The sequence below is a fragment of the Crotalus tigris genome, unplaced genomic scaffold, assembly GCF_016545835.1.
Source record: "Crotalus tigris isolate CLP2741 ecotype Arizona unplaced genomic scaffold, ASM1654583v1 scf7180000017881.257975618366:2651188, whole genome shotgun sequence".
Lineage (NCBI taxonomy): Eukaryota > Metazoa > Chordata > Lepidosauria > Squamata > Viperidae > Crotalus > Crotalus tigris.
This window is the reverse complement of record NW_024096698.1, coordinates 1252642-1272980: the sequence shown is the minus strand read 5'-3', so window position 1 is coordinate 1272980 and position 20339 is coordinate 1252642. Positions and strand designations below refer to the sequence as shown.

Here is a 20339-nt window from a genome sequence, read left to right as displayed (position 1 = left end):
TTCGCTTATAAAAATTATTCATTTTTATCAAAACACCGCGCATAAATGCTTTACCTGCATCCCATACCATTGACATTGAAGTCCCCTTATACATATTCAAAGCAAAATAGTCCTTTAAACACTCCTTTAGTTTTTGAACATTCTTCTCTTGTCTAAACAAATTTTCATTAACTCTCCAGGATCTTCTTTCCTCTTTCTCTTGAATCAACTCCATCCAAACTGGACTATGATCCGTCAGTGATCTAGGAAAAATCTTTACATTCTTTACTTTATTATACAAATCCGTGGTAATCAAGAAAAAGTCAATTCTTGAAAAAGATTGGTGTCTGTCAGAAAAAAAAGTAAAGTCTCTCTCCTCTTTATTACGTTCCCGCCAATAATCCCTTAATTCCCAGTCTTCTTTCATATCAAAAAAGGCTTTAGGTAGCCTTGCTTGTTTAAGAAAAGGAGAGGAACCTTTCTTATCCCTTTGTGTATCTAAGACACCATTCCAATCACCCATTAATACCACCGATCTATAATCAAGCAAAGTTATTTTTTGGTGTAACTGTTTATAAAATTGTTCCTGTTGTTGATTTGGAGCATAAAGTCCAACTATAAGTACTTTCTTACCATAAATACCAAGTTCAATCATCACATATCTCCCCTGGGGATCTGATTCTACCAGACAAGCTGGCAGGTTTTGTTTGACATATATAACAACTCCCCCTTTCTTCCCAGGTGCAGGAGATATAAAATGAGATCCCAAACGAGCATTAACTAAATATTTCTGATCTTTAAGTAGAATATGAGTTTCCTGTAAACAAATAACATCATTGGTATGTTGTTTCAAATAATAAAAGATTTTTTTCCGTTTCTGAGGAGAATTCAATCCATTAACATTCCAGGTCAAAAACTTTGCCATCTCCCTTGGCACGCAGCCTGGAGAAGACACCATCAAACTCTGACAGAGCTGCGTGTGTTGCATAACTCTTGGGTCTTGCTCCTCCCACCGGCGGTGATGCACTTCCAGGAGAATTCTCTTTGGGCTCTTTTTTACGTTGCTCTTTCTCTTTACGCTTATAAGCTGCACGAGTCATCCTCTGCTCTTTCGCCTCCGTTTGGCGTTGCTTTGCCACTTCTATCATCCCTGCGGAAACCAAATCTAGTGCCTCAGATTGCTGCTCAGGTTCCTTAGCACTCAAAGATTTCCGACCAGATGAAGTTGAGCCTGCACTCAGGACCGAAGTATAGAAATCTCTAGCTTTATCAACTGTGTTCAATCTGTAACGTGTCCCAGCATGGCTCAAAACGATACCCATCGGAATTTCCCATCTGAATGGCATCGATCTAGCTTTAAGCTCATTGGTTAAAAAAGCAAAGTCTTTCCTACTTCTTAAAATTTTAGATGGGATTTCCTTTAGAATGATGACATCTTGGGCGGCAATCTGAAATCTTTTGTTGTAAAAAGCTTGTATAATCTCATTCCGCAGGGACTTCTTTGTAAAGTAAATCACCACATCTCTGGGCAAATTCTTCTGCTTAGCAATCCAGGAGTTGAGTCTATAAATTTTTTCTACTTCTCTCTGTAATTCTCCTTTATCCATATCCAAAGCCAGCGCCAGATCACTAAGAACCACCTCCATCAAATCTTGATTCATATCTTCCTTGAGGCCTCTAATCCTCAGAGCATACTCCATTTGTCTGTATTGAAACATCAAAATATCTTCTTGTGAGGAGTCCACCTTCCTTTCCACGTCTTGAATTTTGTCATCTAAAGAGTCAACTTTGTCTTCCACTTCCTCAAGCCTTGCATCGAGCTTAACCACCACAGTAGCCAAACCTGAAACAGCTGCCAGTATATCTTGTCGTAATTCATTATTATTTTCTTGCAATTTAGACTTTATCCCCGTTATCTCTTCTTTGAGATCAGATTTAATTTCTGATTTAATCTGTGAAACAAATTGAGTCATTTCCTCTCTCATTTGAACTACAATCTCTCCCATTATGCCTCTAACCTCTTGCACTGAAAGTCCAGGTAGAGGAGGGGAGGGTGGTGGCTGAGCCGGTGGTGCATGTTTAGATTGTTGTTGTAGCTGTGCAGTGGAAGTTATAGGAGAAGAAATAACCTTGGGTACTGAGGAAGGCTGCTGCCTCTTTGAAGCCATTTTAAAAAGCACAATTGTCACTTCCCTTTCCCCTCCAGCCAAAAAGGGAGGAGGAAAAAAAGAAAAAAAGAATTTTTAAAAAGAGACAAACTATAATCATTAAAAGTCCAGAATAAATCCCAAGAATAAGTAATAAAAGAGCAAACAATTCAAAAAAAAAAAATTCTAAGCCAAAAGCAAAAGCAAAAGCAAAAAACAATCCTTAAAAAGGGAAAGTAAAACAAAAGAGAAAGGAAAAAAAAACTCCGACACTTTCAAAACGCCATCTTAAGTCCTTTCACTAGTATAACAAAGAAAAGGAGGAAAAATAGTAAAAATCAAAAGATAAAAAAATAAACACCTAAAATATAAGAAAAAGTCCTTTAAACTGCTCCGTCCGTTTAAAAATTACTCACCAAAATGCTGTAAACACGGAGATAGAAGCGGCGGTTTCTTTTGCTTCCAAGGAAGCAAAAACAGCTGGGAGGCGGAGATCAGCAAGAGCTCCGAGGGAACACTCCTTTCACCCCCTCTAGAAATAAATCCAGAGGGGGTTCAGGGGTTCTACCTCTACTCTTGCGTTCTCTATCCCTTCCCTTTGCCCGGGAAGGGATTTCCGAGCCGCGGGCCAGCTGATGCGCGCTGCGCTCCGCGGCTCTGACACTTCCCCAGCTGGACGGCTAAAAGCTAGCCGCCATCGCCGTCGCCTCCCACCGGAAGCTCCCCATTTTAATTTCTTTATTACTATTTAGATCAGTCTTTTCTAAAAAATTCAATATATTTATTTTCATATATTTAGAAAGATTTTGAGATTATAATCTCAAGTATTTAATATAATTAGCAGAGATCACAAAAACCTATTCTTTGCAAATTAGAATTCATATTAATAGAATATTTGTGGTTCAGGATTGAACTGTGGTGTCTTTGATGCTCTCTGAGCTTGGCGATTTTCTTGCAGATGTTTTATTAGCCAAGTAGGTAACACCATCAGCGCTAGAAGAGAATGGAGTTGTCCTGTCAATGACACAAGTTGAAGCTGTTCTAGCTGGTTTCTTGATTAGGTTGTTGTTTACTGAGTTAGTAGTTCCTTGATTAGGGTATAGTTTACTGCCTGATGTTAATTTCTGCATATCTGAGTGTTGATTGATGGTGATGAAATGTTTTGGTCTTTTTATTTTCTTTTTGGCTTTTTGATTGTCTCTTTTGAGTGATATGTAGATATTGTTATTTCTATCTGCCTGTTGATGATAGATTTGTCTGAGTGCCAGCTTTCAGGAATTCTCTAATGTTTTTGGACTGGCTTGGTCCAGGATGCTCAGAATTTCTCAGTTGAAACTATGGCTAAGTGTCAGAATCCAATTATATTTCATCTTTAATCATCAAATATAGAAAACCCCAATTCTGCCTTCTCTGGATTCTGCCATAAGAGGGAGAGAAGGGGGAGAACAAAGGGGCTTTATGGCCCTCACTTCCTTCAGTATACTTCTAAGGAATTGAATGTGTATTGCAACATCAAAGAGAGACTTTGAATGTAACTAGCATCAAAGAACCTTACCATGACAAAGAGAACTAATTACCTTTCATGTAGTTTATCTGAAGTCTCCATACAGACGGAAGAAAGGAGCAAAGGGGTGGGATTATGATGCCTGAAACTATCACTGGAAGGGGGGGTGATTGGGTGGGACTGCTGGGGAACCCCTTAAAACCTTGAATGGGAAAGCTTGGACCCCAAGTCCTGTCTAGCACGCCTGCAACCACTTCTTCTTAATAAAGGATTCTTGTTGGAAGAATTATTCCAAGAGTTCTGTCTTCTTAAGATGCAAAGTGGGGTGGGTCCTTACACTAAGTCTGTCCATGAATTTCCTCATTTTTTCTGACTTCAAATTGGTGTTTATGGATGCGCTCTGCTGGTCTTCTGACTGTCCTACACAGTGGCTGTTACTATGCTGTATGTTGTAGAGGATTCCTACTTTCTTTTTTCTGGGGCTGCTGGTATACTGGTTTTCCTAGCATGCTTTGGAGGGTTTTAGTCAAGTTTGTGTGCTACAGTGATGACATGTGGTTGTAATAGTCTGTAACAGTCCACTGGTAGTTTCCAAGATGTTTTTCATGTAGTGGCAGTGTTATCCTTTTCACAGCTTGTGTTGGTTGTGCTATATTGGTCAGGTACTTTTTGATAAAGTTGCATGAGTAGCCATTTTGTTGGAAGATGTTATATAGATGATCTTTTTCCTTTTTCTGAAATTCAGGGCTGCAGCAGTGTATTTGTGCATGTCTAAATAGTGTACACAGCTTCTCTTGTGGGAAGTTGGGTTGTTTCTTTGATAGTAGAGCATTTGGTTGGTATGGGTAGTTTTACGATAGACTAATGTTTCTAATTTGCCATCACTGCCTCTGCTGATGAAGATATCCAGGAAAGGTAGCATATTGTTGTTTTCTTCTTCCCTTGTGAATTTTATTCCTTTAAAAATGGAATAGTTTTATGCATTTTCTCTAGTTGGTCCTTTTTTATTATGACAAAGGTGTCATCTATATACCAAATCCATACTTTGGCCTGTATATGTGGCAATGCTATAGATTCTAAGCATTGCATTATGGTCTCTGCCATGAATCCTAAAAATGGTGATCCCATGGGCATTCCTTTGGCTTGATTATATATTTGTCCATCAAACTGAAAATATGTAGTTAGGCAAAGGTTGAAGAAGTTCATGATTTTGTGTATTTTAACCTCAGTTTATTTGGTCAGGTCAGGTATGCTGGGTAGTAGTGTTGAGATGGATTCTTTTATTAATTCCGCATCTATGGATGTAAAGAATACTGTGACATCAAATGAGACAATGATTTTATCTTCATCTATGGTCAGGTCTTTCATTCTTTGGAGGCACTGTAATGGGGAGTTGATGCGGTATTTGCTTCCCTCTCTTAGGTTAAGCTTTTCTGTCAGTTCTTTAGCAGGCTGCGGTCCCTGGTAACTATATAATTGGATGGAGAGATATGTCTGGTTTGTATGTTTTAGGGTGTCCATAGAAGCATGGGAGGATGGATCCAGTGCTTTTCGTCTTCTATTGACTTCTTTACTGATTTAATCTTTCTTGGTAAGGTCACTAAGAATTCTCTTAATATATTATAGCCCAGTGATGGTGAACCTTTTAGAGACTGAGTGCCCAAAACCCATCCCCACCCCCGCTCCGCCTCCTGCCCTGCCTGCTCCGCCCCGTCCACCCACAGGACCACGCACCACCTCAATGGCCCGCTGTAGCAGATTGTCCAGGCAGCCCTGCAGCGCCATAGCAGCCACGCCCTCTACCCACACCCCGCAGTATCATCTGCACGCTATGGGTGCAAGGGCAGAGTCTTGTCCTTGCTGCCCGGCTATGTCCTTAGATGTGCTGCTCCGTGCAGGCCATGCCTGGGGGTGACCAGGGGGGCTGCTGGAGAGGAGGGGGCCATGGGGGGAGGTGGGGCTGGGGCGACGGCACGCATGCCCATAGAGAGGGCTCCGAGTGCCATCTCTGGCACATGTGCCATAGTTTCGCCACCACTGTTATAGACCAAAGAAGGTAGGCAAAATTTAATCTTATGCCCAGAACGCTTTCCAAAATATTCTATTATCCATGTAAATTAGGCAGAAAAGTAGCATGCTTATCTAAAATTACCAAAACATCACTAGCAAATTAAAACAACTAGATTTAAAAATAGCAGCATCCTTACCTGAAAATCCTCTAAAAGTTCTGGAAAAAAATGTTCATACATTTTCAAGTCTTCCACTGGTCGTCCCAATTCCTGCTTTGGTTTCAGTTTATTGATATCTGTCTCAATGTCATCATTCTAAAGAAAAAAGTCCATAAGCATAATTAAAAATCTTGGGGTAACTATGTTTTGGGGTAAATAGAAACATAATTCATAATTGAATAATTCTTGAAAATAAGGTTCTTCCATGCTTACTGAGGAAAAACATCAAAACCTTTGATTGACTGGTGGAAATTGGTTACATCACACTGTAGGTTTCCCTATCTCTGAACCAGCAGAAAGCCTTACCAGGATAAAATTGGCTCTTCCCCATTACTGATCCCTATCCAGCCTCTATCATCCCATTTTACTTGATTTTCCACCATGGGTGATAAATTCTTGCAATATTATATATCTTAAAGCCACCTTTGCCTGATGTCAGAATATATTGATCTTTAAGGGAATAGAATAAGAGGGAAAACATATTTTAATACCAATGTAGTTAAGAATAACTAAAGCTAGCTCACTCAAGCTGGTAAAAGATGAAGGCAGCTTCATGGAGATAGCAAAAAAAAGTACATTTGTATAAACTGGTTAGGTAATACATGTAGAATGGAAGAGTGCGCCTCCTAAAAATGGGCCCTTCCAGGTTTTAGGTATTGCATCAATGTTATGAGCTGATGCAGCATAGCCAGATGCGAGACCCTGTTTTATGAGGTTCAGTTGTATTAATCAGTTGGGACTGTCGCTTGCTTACTTTCCTCTCTGCAGTGTAGCAGTATTCCTGCCCAACGTCTCAACTCTATGGCCAGGTTGGTAGTGGGATTTACCAGGATTCTGTGGTGTGTGTCCAAAGAATCTGCCTTTTTTGGGCACATAGTCAGATGTGGCACAAGAATTCATAGTAACTATGGATCTGATCCAATTTACTGAGGGCCCAATCTGCAACCTGTGCAGATTCTCCGATAGTGAATCCTACATAACTTGCTGGCTTATTGGGGAGTTTCATGAGATGAAAAGAGACACTAGAGCTGTACTTGGCTAAGTATGAATAATTAGAAGGACCTGGCACACGTAAGCCTGATTAGGGCTTAACTTGTGACTTTAAGAGCAGTGAAGCGAGCTTACTTATCCATTCTGGCTGTATCAGCAGAGAACCAGTTGACTGACAATCTGGGTAGCAAATAACCCTGGGGAGTTCTTGCAGGTTTGCTGTGAGGAATAGTCTCAGCATGGTTATGCCCACCGAAGAAGATGGGTCCGAGTGGTGATTATGCCTCATTGTGGGAAGGGATGTGGCACCTGCCACGTAGGAGGTGGTGGTAAATCCCTTTCTCAAGAGGCTGTTTTTGAACCTAATAGTGAGGGAATAATTTTTGTTCACTCTTCACTCTTTGCTTTTTAGAGAAAATTGCTGAAAGAGCATTAGACACTTAGCTTCAAGGGGCCTTGGATGAAATGGATTTTTTGGCCCCCTTGCCACAGAGTTAAAGCCAGTTTATATACTGAGATGGCACTTGTAAATGACCTCTGGAAGCTTCAGAGTGTATCCATACAGATATAGTGACTATCTTCTAATAAGGGGAAGGGATTTCTAATATGGAGAGACACTGCTGATCAAGCACACTTAGCCTGGAAGTTGCTTACCACAAGAAATCTGTTTCTCAAGGTTGCACAAGACTTTAGGAAGAAGGCCTCACTCGGCCAACAGCTGTCTTGAGAAAGACCAGGCGGGGCATACTTTATCAGTATGAGCAAGATGATCGTGGGAGAGAGGTCAGCTGGGCTGGTGAAGCATAGGTTGGCAGGGCCTTCAGTGTGCAGTATAGTGAAAATGGGTGCATCTAGGTCTTTGTGCTGTTAGGCTGGTGTACCTGTAGCTTTGTGCCACATTGCTGAGTTGGAGTGGCTGTGGCTTTCCACCACTGAGCAGAGGGGGCTCATGCTGTGACTCTGGGGCTATGCAATCCACTCGTGTGATCCACTTGCTTTCAGACATAAAGCATGACTGGATAAAAGACTGGCTTTTCATGTGACTACTCAGGTAGATTCTTTGTTTTTTAAAAAATAATTATCAAATTTGATAAAATGGAGTAAGAAATCAACACATGCTGATACAGAAGCTGAGAAATTTTATAGGACTATATAGTTCTGTGAAACATGGCAGCCCCAAATGTACTTATTGTTAAAGAAATCAATATATGTTTCAGCACTATTTCCTTCCTTTTTTTTTTTTACTGTAAGTCTACCGAAAGTATATTTAATGTATTCATTATTTGGAAAACAGTGTTTTCCAATGTCCAAATAAGCAACTTTTCAGAAGGGTAAAAACAATATTTTTAGAATTAAGAATGTATGCTATTTCTTCAGGTATTACTAACCTTAAAATGTTGATCTATGTCATCTTCATTATCATTTTCAACCTCAGATTCTGTGTCGATGTCATCATTGTCATCACTTTCATCTACTACGTCATCCACTGTGATATAAAATGCTCTATAAGTAGGGCAGATGTACGTTTTCTACAATATGTATATCCCAGAAAAGAAATGATGCATGTGAAACTTCTCACTCATCAACTGGAACCTAATACTACATAAAAACTTAACTTTCCATGACACCATGTGCTGTATATTTAATTATATAGATTCTTTAGGTAACAAGCAGGTTTATTCAGTATTTTACCGAGAAAGTTCATTAGTTAGACTACAGAATGACAGTGTTTACGTATATTAAATTCTTCATTAATAGTTCATTCTCTGAAAAACTTATTTTGGGAACCTGGGAGGGGTCTTAAAGTGAATGATATAGAGACAGAACTTGCTGAAAACTAGAACAGAGCAGCTTTTGTGTCCTGCTCATTAAAGACACATCAATTCATATTCAGCAGTTCCCTGCAATACACCCTGCCAGGATGTATTGCAGGAAGACAGAAGGTTCCCTTCATGGCTTGGGACCAGGTTATCTGAGGGACCATCTCTTCCCGGTCACATCTACCCGACCCACTAGAGCGGGGAGGCAAGAAATGTTGTGGGTCCCGTCCCCTAAGGAGATACATCTGACGGACCCAGAAGAAGGGCGTTCTCCATGGTGGCTCCCTTTCTCTGGAACATCATTCTCCCAGAGATTAGATTGGCCCCCACTCTAACTCTGTTTCAGAAGGGTTAGGTTAGGGTTGTCTAGTATCTAATCTATCCACAATACACTTTTATGTTTATTTATTTATTTATTTATTGCTGTCTCAGTATCATTTTATTCTACAGAAAAAGCATATTTTCTGTAAGATGAATAGAAACATTGTTCATCTTTTTAGTTGAGAGCACACACGTTGCTTATCTACAAACCTATGTATTGTTAACTTCAAGCTTCAAGAGTTATAGAATGATTCCAAAAGCATGTAGTTTCTACATCTGAGGAGCAAGACATCCTTCTCTTTACTGTAGACCAGAGGTCCCCAACCTCTGGGCTGCAGCCCACTAATGGGCTGTGAGCTATTTGCAACCAGGCCACAGAATCGGAGGGCAAGTGTGTCTGCACCTGCATCCTCACTTGCGCAAGCAGCAGGTATGCACACTGCTTGTGTGCTGGTGCACACTGCTTGTGCAAATGGAGCTGCGTGTGCACACACTTGCACATGCAGAACCATCCCCTCTTTCCCCCTCCCCTGCCGGTCTGCAAAGCTGGAAAGGTTGGGGAACTCTACTGTAGACAGTTACCTTTTACAAATGAGAGCAAAAACGATGGGACTATTTGTTTTTAAAACTGCACAGAATATCAAAGATAATACTTCCCTTTTTAAATTTTAGACTTATAATGTAACTGTTTTATTTGATGCTTTACATCAAATATATTAAAATAATGTTTTAAAATCCTGAAGGAAAAAAATACATCTAATGGGTGCATAAGTGAGATATTACTCACTAACAAATCTCTTAATTATTTTTGTGTAATTTTGCTTCTCCCACTGCAATGTCATATGATATAGCTCTTACTATTGAGAAACATCCCCACCCCAATATCCAGAAAGATTAGGGGGAGGGGTGACAAGGAGGAAGTTCATGAACTATTTCACTTGACAAAACCAATACTACAAATAAAACAAGCTGACCGAAGATAAAATCACTGGAAATGATTTGAGTTTAAGAATTTGATTTTGGGCAGTAGAACAAAATTTAAATTATGGTGTTGTTTTAATTTATTCTACATATAGATATACATTTTAGTTTTGTAGCAATCATATAGTACAGGAATTCATGTTACTTTTCAAAAATAGTCTATTATTTTACAAGAGAGATTTTTTTACTGTGATATTAGGATTTCAGGAACAGGCACAAAATACCCAAATTAGACAAGACTACGATGTTTTAAAATTGCTCGTACCTTCAGGAGGCAAACTATATAGCTGATACACTGGTCCATTAACAGGCATAACAGGTAGTTGGAAATGGAAAGCACTTTTAATGGTTGGTAATGGAAGACGATTTTTAGGATAGCATTTCCTCATTATCAGACTGGAAATGTTGACAAGTGGATCAAGAGTTCTTACTACAAGGCATTCCTATTATAGAAATATATTAAATTATAGAAGGTAAAATATTTTATGAACTATAACCACTGACATTACAAAGAGTATATTTTCATTCATTTAGAATGGAATTCTTGCCTCATTATATCTTATGTGAACCTATATGCACACACACAAACACAATTCTAATAAGTTGCTGCAACATTAAACAAGAAATGGCAATAAAAATGTTGCAATTATTTCAAAGTGCAGCAATTCTTAGGCATAGTTTCTATATTAGAAAACCGTTGAATGATAATATAATCTTGTCTACGTCGAACTCCTTCTATAGTATCAGCCTGATTATATGTTGTGCTCTGACACCATTTCATCGTTCAGAAGTCTTAAGAACAGATAAACCACAAAGAAAACAACTGAAAATTTCCATGCAATTAGTTGAAACTGGTGGTGATTGTTCCAGAAAAAAACAGAATGATATTTTAATGGCACAGATACAGCAAACACGAAAGCCAACTTCAAATAGTTTTTGTTCTTTTACACTTATATCTTTCGTTTATCAAGTAGCTCTTATTAACTCTCAAGGGATTCTAGAGGGAACAGTTACACAGGCAGAGAAATTGATATCCTCACATTGGAACCATAGGATATAGGGTATGAGCAAGATTTGCCCAATCTTCATTGGCTGACTCTTTTCCTACCTTTTTTTTTTTTTGTTCTTTCAAGTCAGTATCTGTTTATCACCAGGATGTTGCAGCTGGTGAAAAATACATCTAATTTGCTAACAGACCTCACTGGTTGAGTTCACATTACACTTATGCTTCAGGCCCTTTAATGTATTTAAAAGGTTTCTGGGTGCAATTTTAAAGTGGTGGTTTTGATCTTTGTCCTAGGATCACATTCTCTAACTATAATTAACCTGATGAGTTAGTTGACCTGCTGGATTATTCCATTTCCATGAAAAGAGAAGGGCAAAGGCAACAAGGATCTCTCTGTCAGCAGTTGTAGCTGTCTTTTGAAACAGAGTGTAATGTAACCGGACTGTAATCAGACTTAGCTCCATGTTATTCTAACTTGAGGAAATATTCAAAACTAAGATAATGCATATAGCATCTGTTATGACCAGATACAGTACCATGGAGCTTGCATGTATTTATGGGAAGAAGTTTTTGTTTGGACTATTATTTAATTGTATTTGTTTATACATTTCTTATGTTTGTTTTGCATTGCTGTGTCATGGATGTTTTATGGATGCATATTTTTATTAGGGATTTTATACTGTTTATTATGGATAATTTTTATAAGTAGCATTGTTAATTGCTGGGGATTCTATAATGTGTCAGTAAAGAAGTTCAGTAAATAAGTAAATAAACCATTCAGGGTGCCTTCTTAGAAATGAAAACTTCTTTGGTCAGAAAGAGCTATGACTAATAAAAGATACTACTGATTAGCAATATAGGTAGTTCTCATTTAACAACTACAATTAATTTCAATGACTTGGTCATTAAGCAAAATAGTTCGGAGAAGACAGAGGGAGGGAGGGAGGGAGGGAGGGAGGAAGGGAGGGAGGGAGGGAGGGAAAGAGACTAACTGTCATCACAGTCATAAAAAGTTCTTTATATAAAACACCTGTGGCTGACCATGTTTCCCCCCCCCCCTTCCTTTTGGTCTCCCCACAGAGCAGAGAGAGTGCTTAAATAAGCTATCTCTTCCTGAGCTACTTTTCTCCACAGTGTAGCATTTCCTTAAAAAGGGCTAACTGCAAGTTAACAAGTTTAGCTTTGTTACCTTAATTAGTTGATTAGTTGACTTGATCAGAAAATCAATTTTTCTATTACCATTTACTATCAACATATTTGTGAATGGTCAGTATCTGAGGCAGTTGCTCAATAAGGACTGCTTGTAAAACTTCTAATATCAAATATACTAGTGCACACTGAATATATTTTCTTGTGAATCATAATAATTTTTCACCTGAAGAATTAATATATATATAGATTTTATATTGTTATCTACAAAACTCTTATATTACCATTTTAATTGTACACAAAGACCATTTATAATAGCATAACATTTTAAAATTTACCTGTGAAGTGTTGTACAGAATTTTCATCCCATCAACATCTAGAAATGCTTTTCTTCCCAGCTTGATATTTGTAATACTTTTAATAGATTGCAAGATTCCCTTACGGATTAACATATGTCTATGACGACTATCATGACGGTGCCAATCTACATAAATTGTTAAAAGCATTTGGACATAGCCTCTATCCACAGCTCTCCGTGCATTTGTTTCTTGAAAAAAAAAAAAGATTTAGAGCTGTATTATAATAAATAAACAATCTGATTTTTCTTCTGGCAACTATGAGACCAAATGAATGATTGAGTAATATAGAATTAGAATATATATAGCATTTATTTCTTTCCTTGTTACTACATTTATGGTAAAATATTAAGAGAGAAATATCTGAAATCAGCTTTCGGGATCAACTCGCACACAAGTACAAAATAACAGTTATAAATAACGACTGTTGTACATACAAGTCAACATAGGGCAGAAATCAAAGATTGGAAAGTGACATACCTCAAGTCCCATTCAAAATCACACACGTAAGGTATATCTGTGGGCATTTCATACACTATTTCATCTTAATATGCTCACAGATTTGCCGTGGAATAACTTAGATACTCACTGAGATTTCAGAGAAAGAATTTGTGGGGATATATTCAAAGATACTAGTAGCAATCCCAAGAAAAAAGGCAAAAAAGTCAATTACTATTTCAAAATGTAGATACCAATTCTTCTGTATCTCAAACCACTTCTTATTTCATGATTTCAATATACAAGCTGAGACAATTTTATGGAATATTAATTTTCACTTGCTCTGTCTGCAAAATCAAATATTAATCTGTTCACGTTCCATACGCTCTCTAACTGCATTGTACACTTACTTGATTTTAGAAGTGCAGTGAGGGTATCTAAAGCAACCCTATAAACAGAACAAATAACATAAGTTAAAAGTGTAGAGGTTGCTATAGAAATGGCTTTTTTTCTTTTTTCCCTTGTACCTCATTTTTTTTCCTTCCCCTAATTTCCTGTTTTTATTTTCATTTGTATTTTATACTTTGATAAAACAATAAAAGTCAGGAAAAGCGAAAGTTTAGGGGATATTCTTGCTTATGGTAAAAGAGCCTAATTATAACTAGGACACCATTCCACATATACTTGCAATGACTTTGAAAGGGAAGTGACAATGACCAGGATCACTGATACCATGTTTGAACGGATTTAGCTAAGAGTGGCATAAGGCAATATATTAATTTATCTATTTCAAATCAAAGTATTATAAATGTAGCGTTATGTGACCATTGCTATGGGATCAAAGAAATCAAAACCTTTTTTGAGCATAATTGTGGCTTATCTTAAAAAAAAAGTATATAAATGATTATAAACTTTCAAGCTCAAATATCATTTTAGAGTTATTCTCCGAGGTATTGAAACAATTTCAGCTGATTATCTTTCCCATTTTAACTACCAATACTAGAAACTATTATATTTAAAGATTATCTTTAACATTACAAAAGCTATGCAAACATATCTAGAGGTTCTACTTACTTCATAAGGCCAGTATTTTTCTTACTGTAAGGACCAATTATCTTAAAAATCAATTCCACAACTCCATTCTTACCCAAGGAAACAGCATTTACAGCTAAAAATAAAAAAAATCTACTTCAGTATGTAAACATGGTGCTGCCACTATTCACAAAAACTACAAAATATTTTCTTCTTCAATTATTCTATTTAAATAATATGATTTTAAATATAAAATATAATTACTTGATATATTATTTTCCAGGTTAATGGAAGATATATATGCATATATATTTGGTAAATTATCTTAAGTGAAGAGTTTTGGAAAAAAATTCTACATTACTGCATTGTTCACTAGGTACTCAGTATTTCTCATACATTCATATAGTATATTTGTATGATTTTTAGAATTGTTAAACCAATCAATTGCCAAATAAAAGTTTTATTATACAATCAATATTTAATACTATTTATTTTGCAAAGCTGATTCTAACATTCCCATAATGAAATTTAAGAGTCTTCATTTCAAGCCCCATGTCTCTGGTGAATGAATCCTAACTAATAAGCTACTAGCAGTAGGTTATTAATGATAAATACTGGAGATTTTGGTAACCATCTTCTGTGGATTTAACTTGGTAGTACAATACTTAAGAAAACTTTTCCCTTTATCTATTCACAACACCCATTCATTTATGGCTTAACATATAGTTGCATACAAACATAACTATAATTGTATGATAAAACTTCCAAGGCTTTTGTGGAATGAAGTGTTTTTGACTGAACTGTATTTTTGATCTCATGAAATATTCAGAGAAAAAAGAAAAAAGGTTGAAGCATTTGAAGAAAAGAAATGCCAACCATTAACTATGGGAATGGGTCTGTTATGCTTTGGGAACTATGTGGCCCAGATACAATATGCAGGTGGAAAGAACAATATATTCAACTAAATATTGACATAACACAGAAGTTCTTCCATCAGTATAGAAACTAAAGATGAAAAGAGAATGGATATTTCAGCAAGACAACAGTCTGAAAGATAACCTATATTAATGGATGTACATTGTTGAATGCAATAATACTCACAATTAGTTGAGTACACTCTTAATACTTGAAGACAAGGCAGAATTAGCCTTTGATGCTGCAAGTTTTGCTTCACTATGTTCAGAGTTATATTTAAAGCACCACTAATTCGGGCTTTTACTCCAAATTTTCTATCTGAAAATCCAAAGGGACAGAAATATGAGCATCTCTCCAATTCAACTTTATTGACATACTGCAACATAGTGACTACATTTAATTATATGTAGTCCTTGACTTACAGTCGATCATTTAAACATTTCTACCCATTGTAAAAAACTGTGCCAGGGCCTCACCAGTCACCTTCTTGCATTTTGGCTACTTAGCAACCAGTTTATATTTACAACTGCTTGCCAAATGCCTTCTGATCATGAAATTGTCATATGTAAGTGGCGGGGATGTGGGAGTGACTACACAATATGCACAATTATTTCATAGCTACAAATCACTCTAAATTTTCATGTGTTTTAAATGTCAAGCCACCCTCGGGCTATGTTAAAAATACGAGCCAGTTGCCAGAAGCAATTCTTCTCTGGGTGACATTCATAAAGGTTTTTTTGTTTTGTTTTGTTATTCCATTGAGGAAAGCTCTTTTAGTTTTCTTAAGGTTTATCCTAAGTTTGTAATAGTTTCCACTGCCTCTCAAAATGTTAATTTTGTTGTTGTTGGATACAATCAGTTAGAGCTATACAAAATCCAAAACAAAATAGTTCCCAGGTTAATTTTAATGCTTCAGAAATTTATTCCCATAATCCGTTATTCTGGCCCTCCATTTAACTCTTCTCAAAGCGTCCTGTATAGAATAGAAAGCTCATAAACAATGAAGGAATAAAATGTTCAGCAAGACAATATAAAGAGTCAAAGCTGAATAAAATATCAATGGAATTAAATGAGAAAAATAAAGGTTTGTCTAGGAGATAAACAGAAAGGGAAAAACTCAGTGTCAGGTAATACTTTCTAAGAATCCTAAAGCTTTGGTATTACAATCAAATTAAATTATCTTCCATTTTCATATACATCCTCTTTAATAAGACAAAGAGCAGAACATTTGAGCTTGCTGGTTTGGGGGGAAACAATTTTTAGGTGTCCTGCCTAACCCACCTTGCAGGGCTGTTGTGTTGTGGGTAAAACAGGAGGAGAAATTATGTATGCTTGCTATGTTGAGTTCCTTATAAAGAAATCAGGGTGGGATCAAAATCCAATAAACAAATAAATAATTCAATGTAAGCATTTTAAGAAAAAAAAAAAACACCTCTTCCAAAGGTAAGGTTATGTAAGCAACAGTGGGATGTGTAACTGCATACAGGCAGTCCTTGGCTTACAACCAGTCACTTAATAAGTATTCTAAATTACAAAACATTTTCAAGAAGCTTCTTATAACCCATCCTTAAAGTTATGATTTCCTCACACACTTTTAAATGCCTGGCAACTGGCTCGTATTTTTAAACAGCTGCTGTGTCCCACAGTCACACACTTAATGACTATGTAATTTGCTTAAAGACTGCAGTGGCTTGCTTTACAGCCATTGAAAATACTCATAAAATCAGGTCTGGGCACTTGGTTCCTTGACTTAGGACCTCAATAACTTATGGCCAAAACTCCAGGCTCCATTGTGGTTATAAGTCAAGGACTACCTGAAATTCTAATAAAGGCTCACATTACTTTTACCGCTCCAAATCTGTTCATTCTTAATCTTTTGCAGTAATATTTTATGGAGATCCTATTCCTTCAAAGTTGGCACAATACAAAGAAGGATTGCACTTGTGCAAAATCAACATTTTTTTCCAGCAATACTCATTACATTACAAGCAAAAACCTGGAAGTTCACTTGGGTTCAACCTACCTTTTGGGCCAATTTTAGCAAGAAGAGAATGTAGTAGCACCATTAATTCTTCATTTGGTGGGGATTCTTTGCTTGCGTTCACAAGTAATTGCAACAAAATCTGTGTCCCTCCCCGAGAAACGAGAAAACTTGTTCTTCGACTGCTGCCTAGAAATAAAATATGAGCCATTGGCTGCAATCTTAAAATAATCTGATTTTATAAGGGCATAATTTCTTTACATGACCAGTGTAAATTTATCTAGGAAATTATTTACTCTCTTGACATTAAAATACTAAACTTTGTATGTTTTAAAGTATCTAGAAATGTAACAATTCATATATATTAGACAAAAATTTCTAAGGTACAGTATATAACCTACAAATGATCACTTGAAATAAGTACTTGCCTGCTGCCACCAATTCAATTAAGATATTTAAGATGTTTAATATAGTCTGAAAATCTCTGGTATTCTGAAATGAACAAACAGGAAAAAAGTCAAGAGCATTTATGCCATAGGCTCCATAATAATATAGATGAACACAAAAATGATCACTCTATAGTCTTAAATAAAATTAACAGCCTGCAAAAGTTTACTCTCATTATGATACTGAATCTTAACGCATGCAGGTTATGTGGTTATATAAAAGAATTAAATAAATGTTTTATGTGCAATATTTCTCATATCTGATGACTACTAATTTCAATAGGGTAATAGAAAAACCTAATTTTTAGGTTTGACAATCTACAAATGTACTGTGGAGCATGTGGAGCTGATCACGTTGTACCTATCTACAAATCTTTAAAGAACCAGAGGTTTTTTTCCAGCATGGCAGAGCTTCTTTTAAACAATTACAGACAGGTGATATGAGTGTTTCCATTACACTCCAAAGTATTTTTTTTTTTTGGACTTGAATCTGAAGTGCAGCACACCTCTATTAATTCTGGCTGTACCATGCCCTTGGCTTTCCCATGTTAAACAAACAGCCCTGCCCAAACAACAAAAGCTATCAACTGTTTTAACTGCATCTAATACACAATTAATGTTTACATTACTATAGCAAAGCTCCAATCTTTCATGCTATAGTAGCCCTGAAAAAAATAAAATAAATTATTACCCAAATAAGCAAGAAAACATGATTTTTTTATACTCTTACCTCTAAAGTTGAGAGAATAACTTCTATCCCTGTTGAACCTTTGGCAGTCATTTCTTTCCTGATTTTTTCTGAAATCAAAGTTGCATATTCTTCTATTAACTGAATAAATTGATATTTAAAAGTTAAATATAGATGACTTTAAAAAGGTGTAGAAAAGATATGTACACAAAAGCAAAACAAACAAATTAATTTTAGAGATCATGAATTACCTTCTAGAATTTTTTTAAGTCTGAGCTTTTTAAATATAAAATATTATACTAGTCACTCTTTATAGCAAAAGCATTCTCTAAGTACCAATCGTTTTTTTAAAGTATTTTATTAATTTTCTAGTTTTACAATCTTAAGTACTTAATAAACAATGGGTTGTCTGGGTCTATTAGTAATTCGGTGGTACATACTAACTTCCTCAATCTAGGTACAATACTACACCATCCAGTGCTTCCTCTCTTTTTCCGGTGGTATACATTTCCCATACTGGGCAAATACAATTCTTATTGCTGTTAATACATATACAATTGAATATCGGAATCTTTGTTACATTTTTCTAATATTATATATAATATCAGTAGTGTCAATTTAGAATATCTTTTCTAACCAAAACATATCTCAATTGCATTTGTACTTAATATCCATTTGTTCAATCAATATCCTGTTTTTCTCACTTTTTTTAATTTTGATTTCCCATCAGTGTTCAAAGTGTCTCTATCGCTTATAATTTTCTCATAATAAATTATATTTGGGCAACCAAAGGCTTCCCTTGTTTAAATCCTCTTAGCATTTTCATATTTTCCTGCTCATACCAAAATATAAAATTCTAGTTATAAATTGTATCTTTCTAGTTCTAATAACACTTCTATTTCTAACAATTATCTATCCTCTTAGCTATGTTCAAGCATCTCTTTAATAGTATAATAACCCATCTAATGGGTCAGGGCCTCTATTTTCTTCAGGCTTACTCTAGCTTTCTTCCTTTTCCAACTAACTTTCCAAGTCAATGCCTTTGAATCATCAACTAATTCTTCCTCTATTTTTATGTATATTGTTTGGAATAAGAAAGACAATTTGGTTAAGGTATTTTTGGAAGAAAGCTCAAGCCCATTAATATTCATTAAACAGCCTCCCTCCTTCTCCAATTTCCCACAATTCTCCTAACAGCTTTATCTTCCATTCGATCAGTTCTTCTTCCTTATCCACAAGAGTGTTCAGAGATCTTGACAGGTAAGATGTCTTTTCTGTTTCCGGTATTATCGCTACGTCTTCTAAGTCTTCGTTTGTCTGAGTCTGTTTATTAATTCCTTCCTTTAAGTCCTCCATCTTTGTATTCGCTTCCTCTAATTTTCCTTCTATTTTCTGGGTTACCAGTTCCTTCTTTATAGTCATTTTCTGAATTTGTGGGTTTAGATTAGAATTTTTTTTAATCTCCTTTGTGTTATTTTTAGTCTCATCATGAGCTAAGGCAATTGCCTCTTGTATTGATTTTAACATAGAAAGAATTTCTTTCTGAGCTTCATCAACATTTTCTTGTTTATATGTCAAGCTATAAACTTTGGAGATAAGTGTTAAAGATGGTTTTTTATCATTTAAAGCTGAGTATGGAACATGCATTTTGTTTTTTTATGTGGTCTCTATAGTCCAATCTATTTAGAGATTTAAAAAGTTTCAGTCAATTGTCATTTGAGCTCCAAGTTATCCAGTCAGCCTACCAGTCCATTCTTATGCCTCCCCTGAGCAAATATAAGCAAAATTCAAGTTTTTCTGTCCAATGAAAAACATGTCCTTTCTATCCAGAGAGAAAAAAGCAATTAAAAGTTGTTCATCAGTCAAAGGTTTATAATCCAAAATATTCCATCATCTCAATCCATAATGCATGTTTCTTCTACAGATAAATAGTTCCACAACACAGCTCTAAAAGTCAGTTAGTATTTATATTCACAGTCCACGCAGGCCAGTTTCAAAATAGTTTATTGTCTCTGCCCCACAGATAAGCAGTCCAAGAGGGTTTTTTCCCCTTTTCCTAGCTGCAGTCTTGAAAAGTGAAAGTTTCCAAGGACAACAAAAGTCTTATCTGAGTCTGGGCTTCAAGCCAAGTTTCCTTTAAACATAATAAACTGTAATGCTGTGGTTTGCCACTAGATGTCGTTGACACTGTCTTCCAGCTTTTTAAGTCCAAACTTATATTACAAGCTTCTTAAGTCTTTTTTTTTTTAAATCTCAAATGCATTCTTAGTCCCCAAATTGTATGTATGTATGTATGTATGTATGTATGTATGTATGTATGTATGCATGCATGTATGTATGTCTTTGGTTATTCAGGTT

General features: G+C 36.2%; 1 protein-coding gene across 8 annotated transcripts in view; it reads right to left on the bottom strand.

Moving 5' to 3' along the window:
- The window catches only part of AGTPBP1 (ATP/GTP binding protein 1), a 75863-nt gene that overhangs the window by 26632 nt on the left and 28892 nt on the right, over positions 1-20339 (bottom strand). For 7 of the 8 annotated variants that reach the window (XM_039343909.1, XM_039343908.1, XM_039343912.1 and 4 more), the window contains 10 exons: positions 18024-18091; positions 17276-17339; positions 16890-17036; positions 15053-15184; positions 13994-14087; positions 13330-13367; positions 12464-12672; positions 10236-10413; positions 8237-8334; positions 5838-5954 (listed from right to left, as the gene is read on the bottom strand). In XM_039343909.1, the coding sequence (XP_039199843.1) occupies positions 5838-5954; positions 8237-8334; positions 10236-10413; positions 12464-12672; positions 13330-13367; positions 13994-14087; positions 15053-15184; positions 16890-17036; positions 17276-17339; positions 18024-18091 (1145 nt within the window). Of the gene's footprint in view, positions 1-5837; positions 5955-8236; positions 8335-10235; positions 10414-12463; positions 12673-13329; positions 13368-13993; positions 14088-15052; positions 15185-16889; positions 17037-17275; positions 17340-18023; positions 18123-20339 lie in introns of all 8 variants that reach the window. The other variant, XM_039343911.1, reaches the window with a different exon arrangement.